Raw genomic sequence first — 14,516 nt, 5'->3', positions numbered from 1 at the left:
GATAGAGGCTATTACTGTCTCCATGTTATAGATAATAAAACTAGAGCTCAGAAAGCAGCTTGCTCAGTGCTGCTTAGGGCCACACTTGCCTGATCTTATTTCTTCCTCACTTCTTTCCTTCCCTTCTTCTTTCTGTCCTTCCTTCCTTCTCTTTTTAAGTCTATTATCAAGCCTTGGTACTATAATTTGAACCATATCTACCTTATTCTTTATCTGGCCTAGTCCCTAGAGGAGAAACTAGACTCTACTAAGGATATGCAGGACAGGATGGGACTTAGTCCCGTTTAGGGGCTACATTGGCCAGACCATGTGCCCTGGGACTTCCTTCCACCTAGGAATGAGTGGAGCCCCAGCTTAGTGTACTCTGTGGGACAACGGCTCCCTGAGAAATTCTTGGTTTAAGGGGCTTAGGAAACATCTCAACTTTTGGACAGAGTAAGTGGCCCGGAATTGGAGAGTCAGAGCTAGGCAAAAGCTGTATTTCATTTCCAATTAAGCTCCCTCACTTGCTAGCAGTGGAACCTTGAATCAGTTCTTACTCTCTCTGAACCTCAGTTTCCTCATCTGTAAAATGGGAAAATTTATACCTTCTTTACATGACTACCGTGGAGTTAAACAATATGTTCTCATGGTGGCTGCCTAGATGGGTTAGCAAATATTTAGCTCCTCACATGGCATCTGACATGAAGCAGCTATTTATCTGTGCCCACACATCACTTTGAATTAATATTGTATACCCTTGACCCAACACCTGAACCCCCAAACACAAGACTACAGCACTCAGAGATTAGCCAAATCCTAAGAAAGTGGTGGGTAAGATTTTTGATCACACAGCTTTATTTCAGTGCCTCAGTTTCCTTATCTGTAAAATGGGGATAAAAGTAGGGTCTTCCTTATTGGGTGATTATGATAATTAAGTGAATTAATCCATTTAAAGTATTCAGAAGCCATACCTGGCACAAAGTATCTGCTCATTAAATGTCAGCTATGATTTATTTATCATTTTCAGCAAAAAGGCTTTGAGCATGTAATGCCAATGTATGTTATCATCAAACAAACACCTGTACATACCTGAACAACCGTGTGTAACATACTAGTGTATGTTATGAAAAACACTCAAAAATAGAAATGTTTAGAAGTGAGATAAAATGAATATGGATTGATGTTACCATTTTCTCCACAATGAAAGGGTCATCTTATTCAGGAGGTCAGCAAACTATGGCCACAGGCCAAATTCACCAGCTGCAACAACCACCTGATCTGACCCACCGTTTGCCATTCTGATACATGTATGTATGTGTGTGTGTGTGTATATGTGTGCATGTGTATGTGTGTGCACACGCTTCACTGACTAGGCATTGCCAAACTAAAATGGATTAGATATTCAGACCTTCTGAAAGACTTAATCCAACTCCCCAGCACTCACATACTCACAAGTATGTGTCCCCAAGCAAACCACTTCATCTTTGTGAGCCTTGGTTTCTTCAAATGTATACCTGACATTTCTGCCTCACCCTATGAGAAATAATATCCAGTCCAAAAACATGTTATCAAACAGGATGATGTAATATAAAAAATGAGGCTTTTACAATGTATGATATAAAGTATAATTTAGTTCTAAATTCAAAGCTTGTCAGATGCTAAAAAAAGAGCGAAGACGCTGGGAATGAAAGTGAAGAAAGCTATATTCCAGTCATGGTTGGAGAGTAGTCGAGGAGAAAGAAAGGCACAGGATTGTGAAATGAATGCAAATCACATGCACAAACCCAGAGTGTCATTATCTCAAACACCTGGATGTGGTTCTCAGGAGACTCAGTAGGAAGACCCTAATTTTAGAATCACGCCCCTTTATTATATGCTCTGGCACATCTGAATAAACAGTTCACTGTATCTGCAAGAGCAGAGCTTTCTATGGTTTTAAAGGGTCCTAAAGAGCCCATTTTTCCATAGAGATGTGATCGTCTGTGTCTTGGCATGCTGGCATTTCCTTCCCTTTCTTTTCCATTTATTCAGGTCCTGCCCAGCCTTCAAGCCTCCCTTTTTCCATAATGTGGTTTGGCTGGCCCAACTCCTTCAGCACTCTCCTTCCTGCCATCTCACATACCCTTATGGTGTCATCTTAGCACTCACACTCCATCCTTCCTACCGTTGATTTATTTATCTAGGACATCCTTTCCATCCTCTCAAATTTATTGACTTAAGGAGTGAAGATAATATTGTAAAGCTATTCAATATTGACCGAAGGGCCCAGCAGGACAGGCCCCACAATGTGTGTTTTAAAATATTTAAAGAGAAAGGAAGCATTCTTCCAATAGACTAACAGGAACAAGATTTACCTTTCCATCTGAAATAACTAAAAACAAACAAAATATATGAAACAATAGTTTTCAAGGCACTAGGCATCAGTCAGTGAAGGACAATAATCCTGAAAGACAGGAAGCAAGAGATTGCCTGAGCTTTATTATTGCTTTAAGAGAGTTTTTAGACTATGGCTCAGGAAGAGGAAACTAAGGTGGACTCCCTGATTTCAGAATACTAAGCTGAGAGTCCCGGGAGACCGAGGTGGCTAGAGTCTGCAGAACACACTACTCTAGGGAGTTGCATAGAGAGAAAAACCTAGAGATCTGAAAAGGGTTCAATCAGTGCATGCATGTGAGGAAACTGACATGGCAAAAGAACCATCTGGAAGGATCAGTGCCTGGAACTCACACAGAGCTGAGAATAATTTTGTTCCCACCAGTCAGACTGAAAAAGATTCTTGGGGTACTAGGTTAGAGTATTCAGAAAAGTCTTGCTTCAGTAGAGTAAAATAATTGTTGCTACATCATATGCTTCTCTGATTCTTCCTTTAAAATCTTAAAAGTTAGATCCAAAGAGATCAAACCTTTTAAAATAATTTAATATGTGTCCTAGAATAAATTTCAAGAATATTCATAGGAATACAAAAATAGCTAGGATTTAACAAGGTAAATACACAATGTCTGGCACCCAATCAAAGATTACCAGGCATCAAAAGGAGAAGGAAAATATGACTGATAACGAGGGGAAAAATGTCAACCAAAAAAGACCAATTCAGATTTGACTGTGTATATTTGAATTAGCATTTTTTTTTTTTTTTTTTTTTTTTTTTTGACACAGAGTCTCACTCTGTTGCTCAGGCGGGAATGCAGTGGTACAACCCTGGCTCACTACAACCTCCACTTCCCAGGTTCAAGCAATTCTTGTGCCTCAGCCTCCCAAGTATCTGGGACTACAGGCATGCACCAACATACTGAACTAAGCTTTTTATTGTCATTATTTTTAGTACAGATGTGGTTTTTCCATGTTGGCCAGTCTGGTTTCAAACTCCTGGCCACAAGTGACCCACCTGCCTGGGCCTCCCAAAGTGCTGGGACTATAGGCATGAGCCACTGCACCCAGCCAAGCAAATAAATATTTATGATAGACTGTATTTATGATAGACAAAATTAGATAGTGCAGAAGAAAAAAATAGCGAAACTGATAACATAGCAATATAAAGTATCCAAAATGAAATACAAAAATTAAAATAAAAGCAGTACTGGGGACAACTTCAAGCAGCATACTGTATGTATAATTGGAGTCCTAGCTCCTAACTTAATAGAAAGACTAAGAGAAAGACAAGGAGATTGAAAACCTATTTAAAGAAATACTGGCATGAATTTTTCCACATTTGATGAAAATCATACATCCACAGGTCCAAAACCTCAATATAAACACACACAGGCACATGAAGGCACATCATAATCAAATTACTCAAACCATAATAAAGACAAAATCATAAAATGGGTAGGGGGAACATATTGCATAGTAAAAGACAATTATATGAATGACAGAAGATTTTTCAAAAATACAGCCTTGGAAAACCAGCATCTTGAATGAACCAAAGGACCATTAAGAGTGTACCGGAGCACAAACCACATACAAAATTTTCTTTTCTCCTACTTAACACAACCCAGTGAACACCCTGGAAAGTCAGACCAGCTATCTTCCCAGCACCTTGTGGTCGTCCCCAGGTTTATGATACCCTCCTTGCTCTACTTTCTGGAGAGTCCAGGCTGGTCTCAGAAGAAGCAAAGCAGCTTCTGTCATTTGCCTGGATACACTTCACTGTGCTATTTATACCAAGAGCTACAATTGCTAAGAATCAGATTTTGTGTAAAGCAATAAGTCCAGATGATTTCTTTGAATCACAGTGACTTTTAAAAATTGTCTGTTTGATTTCTTTCCTTCTTGTCCCATGAGTTCAAGATGTTATGGGATTTGGGCAGCAACCAGATAGCTTCAGGGAATCCAGTTTGTCTGACTTGTGTGGGTAGATGCTCAATTCCTTCGTCAGTTATCATTGTGCAAAATAATTCTTCTTCCTCCTAAGAGTAAATTGTGCATATATTGCCAAGGCAATTTATGGTGCATTGACAATGTCCTTCCAGCCTGGCACAATTTTTGGTGCATAGTGGGTTCTCAGTCAACAATTGTGGAATAATGCATGATTTAGTTTGTAAACTGTTTTATGGAAACAGGTTCAGTTGTTGCTACCCTTAATACCTTGTCAAATCATGAGATTCCAATTTTTTCAGTACAGACATTGAAGAAATTGATTTCCCAAGCCAGAATATCTGAGAGAGGAAAACTTTGTGTATTCAGAAGAAGAAAAGTGTTACATACACTTCCTCTCTTCTGTAAAGTGGACCCAAGAATAATACCTGTCCTTGAGTCATTTAAGGAATTAAATGAGATGAAACACATAAAGTCATTCAACATCATTCACAGAATACATGCCCAATAAATATTTAGGCTTAATTATTAGATCTACTTTCCACCAACTTAATTGCTGATTTACAGACATCCCCAACCCAGCTGGTCCCTCCACCCATCTTACCTGGAGTTCATCTAAGATGAATCTGGTGTCTTTCACACCTCCACATCTGTAGGGGTTTTTGTCTTCTCCTGTCCACATTTTATTTTACCTACTGAAATGCCTTTGACTTCTTTTTCCTAACCAATTTTTTTAACAGTAAAAACTGAGGTATCATTATATCCTTTCCCAAGGCAAAGGTGACACACTTACAATGCATAGCTTGTCTGCTTCCTTTATCAGAGATTGCTGGGAACTTTGCTCACTACCTAACATTTCTCATACAAAACTTGGCATTATTATTTTTTGTCATTAAAAGGTCTAGGAGAAAACAGAGAACCCCAGGCAGAGTCCTCTGGAGTACAGGGATTTACCCCGAAACACTGCATTCAACCTACTGCTTCATTTGATATTGCACATTAGAATAAAACTAAAGGACATTACAAAAGGAAATAATCCACTCAAAAGCCATGTCATGTCTGTGTACACATATTTTGCATTCTTGTAATCATAGTGTATATACAATTTTACACCCTGCTTTCCAGTTTAAAATTATTTTGAAGACTTTTTGTTGTCATTTAAGTGCTCCTCTGAAAACTCTTGTATATAGAGCTCTTTATTCTTCGGGCACATGTTTCTTCACTACTGTCTTCTAGTTCTCCTCCACACATCCCCAACAATGCCTAATCAATATTCTTATTTCTCTTCTTCCACAGTCCTTCAAACATGGTAGGCTCTCAATGTTAGTCTCTGTGTCTTCTGTCTTTACTTGTATTCTGCTTGAATAATTTCTTCCACACCTGTAAGTTCAGCTGAATGATGCTAAATGTGTGTCTCCAGACCCCATCTGCCTTCTGAATCTCAGCCTCATTTATGTCATCGCTCACTGAACATCCTTCCTGAATCACCCCTTCTATACCTAAAGCTTGATAGGCCTAAAAAAGAACTCACTGCCTTTTCCCCATGCTTTATCTTAAGTTTTTTCTTACTTAATGGATTAATACAAAGTGGAAATCTTAGTGCTATCTCTGACTCCTCTCTATTTCTTACCTCCCCATAAAACTAGACAATGTTATCCAATTTTTATATCTTGCTAAGTTTATTGGGTAGATCTGCCAAGACCTTGTCTTTAAGTCTCAGCTTTTCTCCATTAATCCTGATACTTCGTACATTCTTCCCTACCACAATTTATTTCTTAGGCATTGACCTAATGAATCTATTACAAGTATGAAACTCATCTGTGATTCCTTATGGACTGCAGAATAAAGTACAGATTTCCATGCAAGAGGATTTTTTTACAGCGTGGTTTTGCCCCTTAACTCTGTCCTGCTACACCTATGAGCCCCTTATACCCAGGATCCATTTAAGGGAGAGTTTAGGAGCTGTGGGCCTTCTAAGTTCCCAGAGTAATATGACACAAAAATTGCTTGTTTTTTGACAGAGACTAAGTAATTGCATTGAGCCCAGTTTCTTCCCAAGTTACAGGACACGTACAATTTATGGGTCCAGACACAGCAAAAGAGAAATGTTTTCCCAAAGCTTTTACAAAGCCATAATACTTCTGTAGCTTCCTGTTGTTCTCCCATTTCCTGGTCCCACCCTGACTATTCACTCAAGGTATAAAATGCACAGAGGAGATTCCTCTGATGTTGTTCAGGGGCCTCATTCTGTTTGATGTCCCATGGTTTATATCACCTCCAAAAGATTCACCTTTATACTTTCAAGTAAAAAGTTACCTAAACCATACAAGGCAGTGGGTGATTCCTTTCAATGGAATGGGGGATGGGGGTAAAGAAGGCGAGTGCATACTGCCACAACTGATTGAGGCAACAAAACGAGAAGGACCCATCAACACATTGTGCAAATGTACAATTATATTTGCCTATTATATCTTCAGCAGCCTTGTTAGAGAAAGGAGGAGGGCAACACATTCAAATCTTTTCTTCTGCTTGTGTTACTAGTTCTCTTTATGAGTAGTTGTATGATTCTCTAATAAGACCCAAGGAATTAATCCTCCTGACACCTTGTTCCTTTACACTTTTGCATTAATGCTATTCTGTCTTCCTAGAATGCCCATCCCTTTCCATTTTCCACTGTGTGAAATCCTCTCTGTCCTTCAAGGTCCAGTTCAAACTCATGGCCCCCGTACAGCCTTCTTCAGACATGCCTGCAAAATGCAGAACGCTTTGTCCTTCCTCTATACCCACATTGCATTTGGTCACATTGCTGGCAAAGCACTTTCCACCATGATTATTGCTGGTGTTTTTATGTCTGCTTTACATTTTAGACCACAACTTCCTTTAGGCCTGGGCCATCTTACTCTCCTTTGAATTTCCAGTGCCTGGCACCATGTCTTGATCGTAATAGGCACACAATAAATGCTTATTACATTTTATAAATTAACTGTTGTGACCACATAAGTTTTTGTTCCAAGGACACAATCATTTCAATGCCTTTTTATCCAATAAATGATTTATAATTTGCAAAAAGCCATGCACCACCCCTTGTTGTGATACAGGCAACAATGAAATGGGACCCCTCAGATCTAGTCCTCTTTCTTTGGCCTTTGTCAGACTGGAGGGGCTTAGAGTTTCCCTGAGCTCTGGAGAATAAACTTCTTATTGCCCAGTCACTTCACACACAGCTTCCTACACAGAGGCATCAAAATGAATTACCTAAAAATCTTCCCCAAGATCTTAAAGAACAGCTGAAGAAAGCCTATCATCCCATTTGAGACCAGAAAATAATTGGATTTCTTGGAAAAGGAAAAGACAGAAGTAAAGGAGACACTAGACACTAGGCTCCTAAGGGCAAGGAAATGCCTTTTTCACTCATGAGTCCACCCCATGTACCACAAAGGTATGGAGCCTTTGCCCTCAGAGAGAACGCAATCAGGACACTCTCCACACCTGTCGATGTCAACATTTGTTGAAAGGATGCATAAATTAACCAGCTAGGCTTAGAAATCTGTAAATAATCTTCAGTAATTACTTAGACATTTTTGGAAATTCTTACCCACCACCCCTGCCCATACAAAAATTGTCTCTCTATGTAATAGAAAAGACAAGTTGTTACAAACAACCATGTATAACAAGACGAAAAGGAATTTTAGAAATTATCAAGTCCAATATTTTAACTAGAGTCCCATTTATGTGAGTTGGTTATATCCTGGTGACCTAGATGCCACTTTATAGCCAAGAGATCTTGGACAATTTACTTAAGCTCTATGAACCTCGGTTTCTTAACCTATAAAATAGGAATTATGACTCCCATCTTGACCAGTTACTTTGAATGTTACAAATGAAAAGTATATAGAGATCACAATATTGCCACAAAATGGGCCTTTGATAATGCAAGTTTTATTCTTTTTGTTCCCAATAGTCAGAGTCTGAATCCACCATCCAGAATGATATATTAGGATACTTCTCTAAGGGAAGAAATAGGCTGGGGAGCTTCCCATAAAAGGCTGAAATCTGGTGGGGTAGACTGACATCTAAGGACTACTCTAATATTCCAGCTCTTGGCTAATTCCAAATTTGCAATTTGAGCAGTTACTTCTAATACAGGGTGATAGGTATTATACTGGTCTATGCAGGGTGCTATGGAGAAATGAAGCAAGATCCAAAAGTACCTGGAGATATTGAGGAAGGCTTCTCAGAGGAAAGAACACCTAAGCTGACATTTGCCAGAGGAATAAGCCCTAGGCATATGGATGAGAGTCAAGCAACAGGGCCCTGGGACGTGGGAGAAGGGTTTAGAGGGTGAAAGGAAATCGGATATATGATGGCCTTGTGAGCTTTGCTATTGAGAAAGGAGAATATAATTTGAGATCGTGGAGAGCTATGAAAGAATTTCAAGTTGAGATGTGGCACGATCAGATCTGTGCTTTAGAAATACTGAGTAGAGAACGATATAGGTGTGGGGTGGGGACTGGGGCTAACTGCAGGCAGAGCTGCCAGAAAACTATTCTAGAGCTGTTGGTGAGAACTAAGACAGAAACAGTGTGGAAGAAGGCTGGCTGAAGGGGAGGTCTGAAAGAAGAATCAGCCGGGCACAGTGGCTTATGCCTGTAAACCCAGCACTTTGGGAGGTCGAGGTGGATCATCTGAGGTCAGGAGTTCAAGACCAGCCTGGCCAACATGGTGAAACCCCGTCTCTACTAAAAATAGAAAAATTAGCCAGATATGGTGGCACATGCCTGTAATCCCAGCCACTGGGGAAGCTGAGGTAGGAGAATTGCTTGAACCTGGGAGGAGGAGGTTGCAGTGAACCGAGATCATACCACTGCACTCCAGCGTGGGCGGCAGAATGAGGCCCCATCTCAAAAAAAAAAAAAAAAAAAAAAAGTAGAATCTACCAAGGTAGGATGGCCTGTGTGGGGAAGAAGAAGGCAACGAAGATGAAACCAAAGTTATTGGCTTGGGAAATGCTGTGAATAATGATGCCATAAAGTAGGGCTTGGCAGTAGGCAAATGAAGAGTTTGATTGATTTGGGACCTGTTGAATTACAGGAGGCCTTGAGACCTCCAAATGGAAACTCTCTGCAAATGTGTGTAAGACCTACCAGCGTCCATGGCTAGGAGAGGGAACTGCTGCCCCCATTGAATCTGACCACCTGCGTTCTCTGTTTCCAGTACTTTGTCTTCACGGGGGTGTTGGCCATGGTGACCTGTGCAGTTTTCCTCCGTCTAAACTCCGTCCTGAAGCTGGCAGTGCTGCTGATCATGATCGCCATCTATGCCCTGCTCACTGAGACCATCTACGCAGGCCTCTTTCTGCGTTATGATAACCTCAACCACAGTGGAGAGTAAGTGCCCGCCCATTGTGAGTCCAAAGTGTGCTCAACTTTCTGCGGGAAGTGGAATCGTTGGGAAAATGATACCCGCCACATTATTGAAACTTAAACTGATTGGATATTGACTTACATCTCAAATCAGGCATTCTGTAGTTTACAAGTCCAAGCAAAAATCCTGACTTTTCAGTGGTATCATTTATGTGAATTACAGATTAATTAATCAAAGTTTGGACTAAATAGTAGCTCAGGTCTCCTCCAAGTCTGATAATTTGTGATATCTTCAAATGTAGTGGCTTCAATACTTGCAGGATCTATTTATAATTTGGCTGTAGCAATCTTTATAATAGTAGCCACTGTGTATTAAGCCCTCATGCTCTCTCAGGATCGTACAGTTGGTCCTGCATATCCACAGCATTGTGGATTCAAATAACTTCAGATTGAAAATATTAAAAATTACAAACAAAAACAATACAGTATAACACCTATTTACATAGCATTTACATTGTATTAGGTTTTATAAGTAATCTAAGGATGATTTAAAGCATAGGGGAGGATATGTAAAGGTCATATGCAAATATTATACCATTTTACATAAGGGATGTCAGCATGCATGGATTTTGGTATCCACAGGGCTGATGCCGAGAGACAAATGTATTACTGTTGAAATATAGAAAAGTCCAAAAAAGAATATCTTACCCAGACTCCTTAGAGAAAAACAGCCCAAGGCAAGGCTAATGATACCCTAAGACAGTGAAAGTGAGGGAAAAGAGAAGTGAGGAAGAAAAGGATGAGAGGCAAATGCAAGTTACCACTACATTTTGCTGGCAACATGGGCTGTGAAGAGATTCAGCTGGTGCCTTGGAAAATCCACTCGCAGAACCATTTGAAATGTCTCTGGGCAGGCTCTAAGGTGGGAAAAAGTGTCTCAGGACAGAGGAAGGCAGAAGAATATGTCTGCTGGCTCCTTCCCTCTCTCTCCCATTGGCAAGAGTTCCCTTTTTGCATGCACCTTCTGGTGACATCACTTGGCCCCTTTCACAGCCACTGGGGTAAACAGACCCCACACAAGAAGTGATGGAAGGAACCAGTCCAGGCTGATTGGTCTCTGGTATTAGAAGCACACAGGACTAGCTGAGGCCAGAATAAGTGGCCAACAGTCAAAGGAAAAGAATAAGGTCAAGATAATCCAAGAAGGCTAAGAAAATATGCCCAGAACTAATAATATGAATGTCCATGAACCAACCCTTGGAAGTAAACAATGCTAACAATTAGTCATATTTTCTTATGCATTTTTAAAAGGATAATGTGTTTCAGATGTTGAAATTCCTTTCTCTAGTATTATTCTCCTGTCTCCTCAAATCCAACTTCTAATATGCTTAATATATATCCTTCCCATCCATGTTATATATATAATATATATACACACATATATACACACACATATATATACATATAGCTAGGGCTGTATCTATAAATTATTTATAATATTTTGTTGTGATATAGTATTATCTTTCTAGATCCATCTAGGTTGATATATACGGACTTCATTTTAGTTGTTGTCTGTGCGTATGAAATAATACAAACATATCAAAATATGTTTATCCTTTGACCTATTAATAGAGACATTTAGGTTGTTACCAGTTTTCCCTATTATAAAAAATGCTTTAATTACCATAATTGATCGTATCTTCTGGGGTGTAGATATAAAAGCACGCTTGTTGGATTTTAGGGTATCTGTATTTTCCACTTTTTAAAATGTTGCCAAATTGCTTTTCAATGTGACTGACACGATTTTCCTCTTATAAGCAGTGGTCCTGTTGCTCTCATTCCCACCCATACTGTTAGATTTTTTAAATACTTGTTAGGTTGAGTGTGCATTTTATTGCACTGTTTGCATTTGTGCTTCTCTCATTATGCATAAGCTTGTGCATCTTTTGTTTGTTTATTGGCTATTTGGGTTTTATTTTATGTGAATTGCCAGCTCATATCCTTTACTCAGTTTTCTATTGGGTTATTCATCATTTTCTTGTTGAATTTGTAAGAGTTATTTTTGTTTTTAATTAACAAATAATTGTATACATTTATGGTATAAACATGATTTTTTGATCTATGCATATGTGATAGAATGGCTACATCAAGCTAATTAACATATGCATTATTTCACATGCTTTTTGCATGTGTGGTGACAGCACAGAAGATCTACTGTCTTAGCAATTTTCAAGTATACAATACATTGCTATTAACTATAGTTGCCATGTTTTACAACAGAGCTCTTGAATTTATTTCTCCTATCTAAAATTTTGTATCCTTTGACTAAAATCTCCTCAATTTCATGACACACACACCCCTCAAGTCTCTGGTAACCATAATTTTTCTATCTGCTTCTATGAGTTCAAAATTCTTAGACTCCACATATAAGTGATAACATGCAATTTTGTCAACAATACTAGGCCTACCAGTAGTGACCCCGTGCTCAATTTGCTCATAGGTAAAGTGAAATATACATCATCTGTCTGTATTAGTCAGCTCAGGCGGCCAATAACCAAAATACCACAGACTAGTATAAATACCAGATCTTTATTTCTCACAGTTCTGGAGGCTGGGAAGTCCCAGACCCAGATTCTAGCCTGGCTTATTTCATTAACATAATGTCATCCAGTTTCATCCATGTGGTAGCAAGTGGCAGGGTTTCCTTCTGTTTTAATGCTAAATAGTATTCCATTGTGTTCATATACCACATTTTCATTATCCATTTATCCACTGAAGAATAGTTTCAGATTGCTCTCTCATGTTCATTGCAGCATTATTCACAAAAGCCAGAATATAAGAGTTCTTTATCAACTTTAGATACTAATGTCTAATTTACATGTGTATCAAGCATTTTATGTGCTTTATTTAATCTTCAGAGTAACATTTTGAAGAACAAAGGCTAAGAGAAGTTAGCAATTACCCAGGTTCACATGGCCAGTAAATAAGAGATCTGTATTCAAACTTACACTCTCTTTGGCAAAATCATCTTTGGCCATTCCTCATTTTCTAATCCGTGTACATAAGTTTTTATTACTGCATTTACCTCACTGTGTTGAAGTAATTAATTTTCATGTCTTTCTCTTCCATTAAAATAGGAAATTTTGAAGACAAGGACCATTACTCATGTTCATATAGTAAGCACTTAGGGTTATCTGGCAAGGTGTCCAATTAAATATTTGTAGAATGAAATATTAAATGATTGAGTGACTGAAAGGAGCATTAACTCATTTGGAATCGTATTACATCATTGATTCACAGTAAGCCAACTATCATTCACAACCCTTAGAATTTTTTCTCATTATTGCCCTTATAATATGTGCTCCTCAACCTATAAGCACAATTTCTTTTGGATTTGTGTCATACTTCACATTTAATGTGTTTTTTTTCTATTTGCCCAGGTAGAAAATGTGTTTTTTTTCTATTTGCCCAAGTAGAAAATGCTTGTTCCAAAGCATTTAGTGTTTTTGTCTTCTCATAGTCTTTATTAGGTATGTATTCCAACTGATCATCAGAAGATACTATTTCCACACTACCTATGCCTTGTTGACTTCTTAAAACATAGGCAAAATACTGGAATGCATTAATGCATCGTAATTCAGGTTAGAATTGAGTTCTGGCACCCGTTTCTACTCATCAGTGGGCATGTTTTTAATTCAGGGAGGCAATAAAATAGACTTAATAAGAGCATCAGTTTTGCTGGTTCTAGCAGCACCTTGTAGGTGATGTGCTGGGAGGGAGTCTCCCTCACAAACCCACCCTCCTTTTAGTCTAAAGTTTGGAAGAGACAATGACAGTGAAGTGGCCACATTGTCTAGGGTAGATACCCAAGGTTCATCATCTCATGCCAGGAAAATTTAGGATATGGACACACATGAGGAGTTTAGGAGTGGAGATTTAATAGGCAAAAGAAAGAGAAAGGAAAACAGCTCTCTCTATTGAGAGAGAGGAGACTTCTGAGAGGAAAGACTGGTCGGGGCAGATGCATCAGATTTTATAGTCAGATTTGAGGAGATAGTGTCTGATTTACACAGGGTTCACAGATTGATTCAATCAAGTATGATGTCATATCATGTGGCGAAAGCTGACTCCTCCACCCTAACCTTATTATGAAAATGGGCTTGCCAGTTGACTGGCGCCATCTTGTCTGCTCCTTACTGTACACGTGGCTGACAAAGAGAAGGGAAGATGGAGCCACCATCTTGAACATGATTGGCACAATGTCAGTACCTATGTCTGCAGCTTGATTTTACAGGCTTTCCTTTGTTAGAAAGGAAAATAATTTGGGGCTGCTTTTCATTAAAAGGAAAACCTTACTGAGGACTTTCATGCCCTCACTATCTGCCTTAGTAATTTCTTCTTAACTCCTGTATCATTCCTCCCTCTGGATTGGTAACCCTAACTGCTGTTAGGGGTGTTGGACGACAACGCTTTCTGGCTACTTCCTGCTGAAAAGGGCGTTGTGTGAAGAACAGCAGCTAGGGCTCCTGCTGGGGTCAATCTAAGGGTCCTTGAAAGAAAGGCACATTCATGCATGGTTCTGTCTGCAGCACCATTTGGAGTTTGATTACTGTCAGCCATTCTGATGGGTTGTAACACTGGTTTACCTCCACCAGCCGTTGCTGAAATGTTAATATAGAAGTAACATTCCTTTTAGGATAAGTGGCATTGGATTTGGGTGGCTAGAGTCACTTTAGTGTTAACCTTGGTTAAATCTTTCCTGCAATTATTAATCCTTTCATGACTACCACAGGCCATCTAAGACACACTTAAACTTTCCAACTTGTCCTAAACAAGTATTTTTTAAACAACAAACTA

General features: G+C 39.1%; 1 protein-coding gene across 2 annotated transcripts in view; it reads left to right on the top strand.

Moving 5' to 3' along the window:
- ADCY8 (adenylate cyclase 8) overlaps window positions 1-14,516 on the top strand; it is a 263,858-nt gene that overhangs the window by 200,374 nt on the left and 48,968 nt on the right. For both annotated transcript variants that reach the window (XM_008001549.3, XM_008001550.3), the window contains one exon: window positions 9,511-9,683. In XM_008001549.3, coding sequence (XP_007999740.1) covers window positions 9,511-9,683 — 173 coding nt within the window. The remainder of the gene's footprint in view (window positions 1-9,510; window positions 9,684-14,516) is intronic.

Source organism: Chlorocebus sabaeus, chromosome 8 (genome assembly GCF_047675955.1).
Source record: "Chlorocebus sabaeus isolate Y175 chromosome 8, mChlSab1.0.hap1, whole genome shotgun sequence".
Classification (NCBI taxonomy): domain Eukaryota; kingdom Metazoa; phylum Chordata; class Mammalia; order Primates; family Cercopithecidae; genus Chlorocebus; species Chlorocebus sabaeus.
This window is presented reverse-complemented; position numbering and strand designations above follow the sequence as displayed.